We start from the raw sequence: 2099 nt of genomic DNA, 5'->3' as shown, positions 1-2099 counted from the left end.
TTATAATGTAAACAATGTACACATAAACAACAGTACAACACAATAGTACCTAATTCAATAGTTGTTTTATCCTTTTCTGCTTGCTCATGAGTGGTAGCATCATCAAGTTGCTGACTAAGTGTTGCCTTTTCTTGAAGAAGCTGGTGCTGCTCTGTGTCTCGATCTTGCTGTATCTGCTCCTTCTCTTTTATTTCTCTTTGAAGCTGTTCCTCATAGAATTCGCTCTCTCTTTTTTGTAGGTGCCCTCTGAGTAATTGAACTTCTTTGCTTAATCCTAAATTCTCCCAATCACTCAGTATCCTTCTTCTTAGTTGATCTTGATACTGGTCCGAACGTATTACACTAGTAGACCAATCATTATCACTAGTATATCCTATACAGTAACAAAATAGTGGAGAATAAGAAATACACAAATTAATTACAGTTATAGTTACTATGGTAACCTTATCTCTGTCAGTTTACACAGTTAACCACATGAACATATTATTGTATATAAATACACTGATATTTCATTCACTCTAGCTCCTATTAATATCAGTGTTTCTGTATCTGCAGTCATTATATTTCACTATTGTACATTGCAGGAATGAATTGGTAATAATTAGTATCATAGGTATACGTCAAATGCTCTCATTAAATATTCATCATAAGAATTACTTACTTTATTGTAATATTATCATTACTAATTATCATTACATATTCAATACACATTGTATCTACTACTGTCTACATGTACTTACTCAGTTCAATAACTGCTGTATCAGTTAAATCAACTCTCAACCCTCCAAACTCAATTATCCAGTGCATAGTTGGGGTCATACTCCACACTGAGAGAGAATGCCAGTATCTCCTAGTGACATTGACTGGTAGATTAATCTATAAAATTAAAATGATAATAATTTATTTGTGTATGACACATTAATTGATTTGATATCTGGTTAATAAACACAATAACTAACTCACAATTTATAGTCTGCACAGTGTGTTTTATGCAACACAAAGATGACATGATAAAATTAATAATACACAATATATTAATAACAAGTATACACAACTGAGTCTGTTATTATATCATGTGAAACCTCAATTAAGAACTTACTAAGTGTCTGCATGTACACACATACACATACACATACTAATGACACACTAACACACATACATCTACATCTATACATGCGTACACATATAAAGCTACATGTAAAGCCATGCATAATTGCTCACACACATACACACACATGTACATGTTACATGTACACATGATGTACGTGCTAGTACACACATACACATATTAAAACATATGCACACATACACACAAATACATGTATGTACATACACAATGTACACAAGGTATAAAAAATACAAATTATTTTAATTCCAGCATAGACACTCTATCAATTGTGAATCCATCTTTACACACACACACATGTATATTCACACATATTTAGGTAAAGAAACAAACACAAAACACAAAAACACACATTCACACTAAAAACAGACACTCACACACATACTGAATACCAGCATTATTCATCAGTAGTTTTCACTGAGTATCATAATATGTACATGTACATTACAAACCTCATGAATTACAAATTTAGTTAATCACTTTATGTTTCATTATCAAGCATCATAATGTAATACTTACCAGTTCTTTCCATTTTCTTTTGTTAATGTCCAGTAACCATACATCATAGGCAGGTGATCCACCCACCACTAGTAAGTGTGGCCCTGAACTAGTGGTAATCAGTACACTGGAATGACCATATCTTCCCTTAGGCCATTGTACTGATCCTCCAGGATTAAGTACTTCTAATATATCCTGAGAGAATAATAAAATCAATGTAATAAAATTAAAATAACAAAATATAATAAATATATCCTGAAATAAATGTTATAAAATATTTCATTTAAAATTAATTGAAGGAGCACAATTATTTCAATTGCAATTTAATCGGAAACCCAGAATGTACAATCAATAAATCTCACAATCAAAACCCATCCTACAGTATTAACTCACCACTGATGTCTTAGTGAAACTTATCATATACAGTTTATTACTGTATCCATTATCAGTCTCACCTCCAAAAATTACCGCAGTG

At 31.7% G+C, this 2099-nt stretch overlaps 1 protein-coding gene across 1 annotated transcript; it reads right to left on the bottom strand.

Moving 5' to 3' along the window:
- Window positions 1–49: 49 nt before the first annotated feature.
- On the bottom strand, window positions 50–1775 carry LOC109590015 (uncharacterized; the record flags this gene model as incomplete). The annotated part of the gene is made up of 3 exons (XM_020005980.1): window positions 1646–1775; window positions 741–876; window positions 50–373 (listed from the first exon to the last, which is right to left on the bottom strand). Coding segments are annotated over exons 2-3 (403 nt in total), but the record flags the coding sequence as incomplete, so codon positions are not given.
- Window positions 1776–2099: the final 324 nt, after the last annotated feature.

The sequence above is a fragment of the Amphimedon queenslandica genome, unplaced genomic scaffold, assembly GCF_000090795.2.
Source record: "Amphimedon queenslandica unplaced genomic scaffold, v1.1 AMPQUscaffold_10610, whole genome shotgun sequence".
Taxonomy (NCBI): Eukaryota; Metazoa; Porifera; class Demospongiae; order Haplosclerida; family Niphatidae; genus Amphimedon; species Amphimedon queenslandica.
Note: the sequence above shows the minus strand (reverse complement) of the source record. Positions and strands in the feature narration are given on the sequence as shown.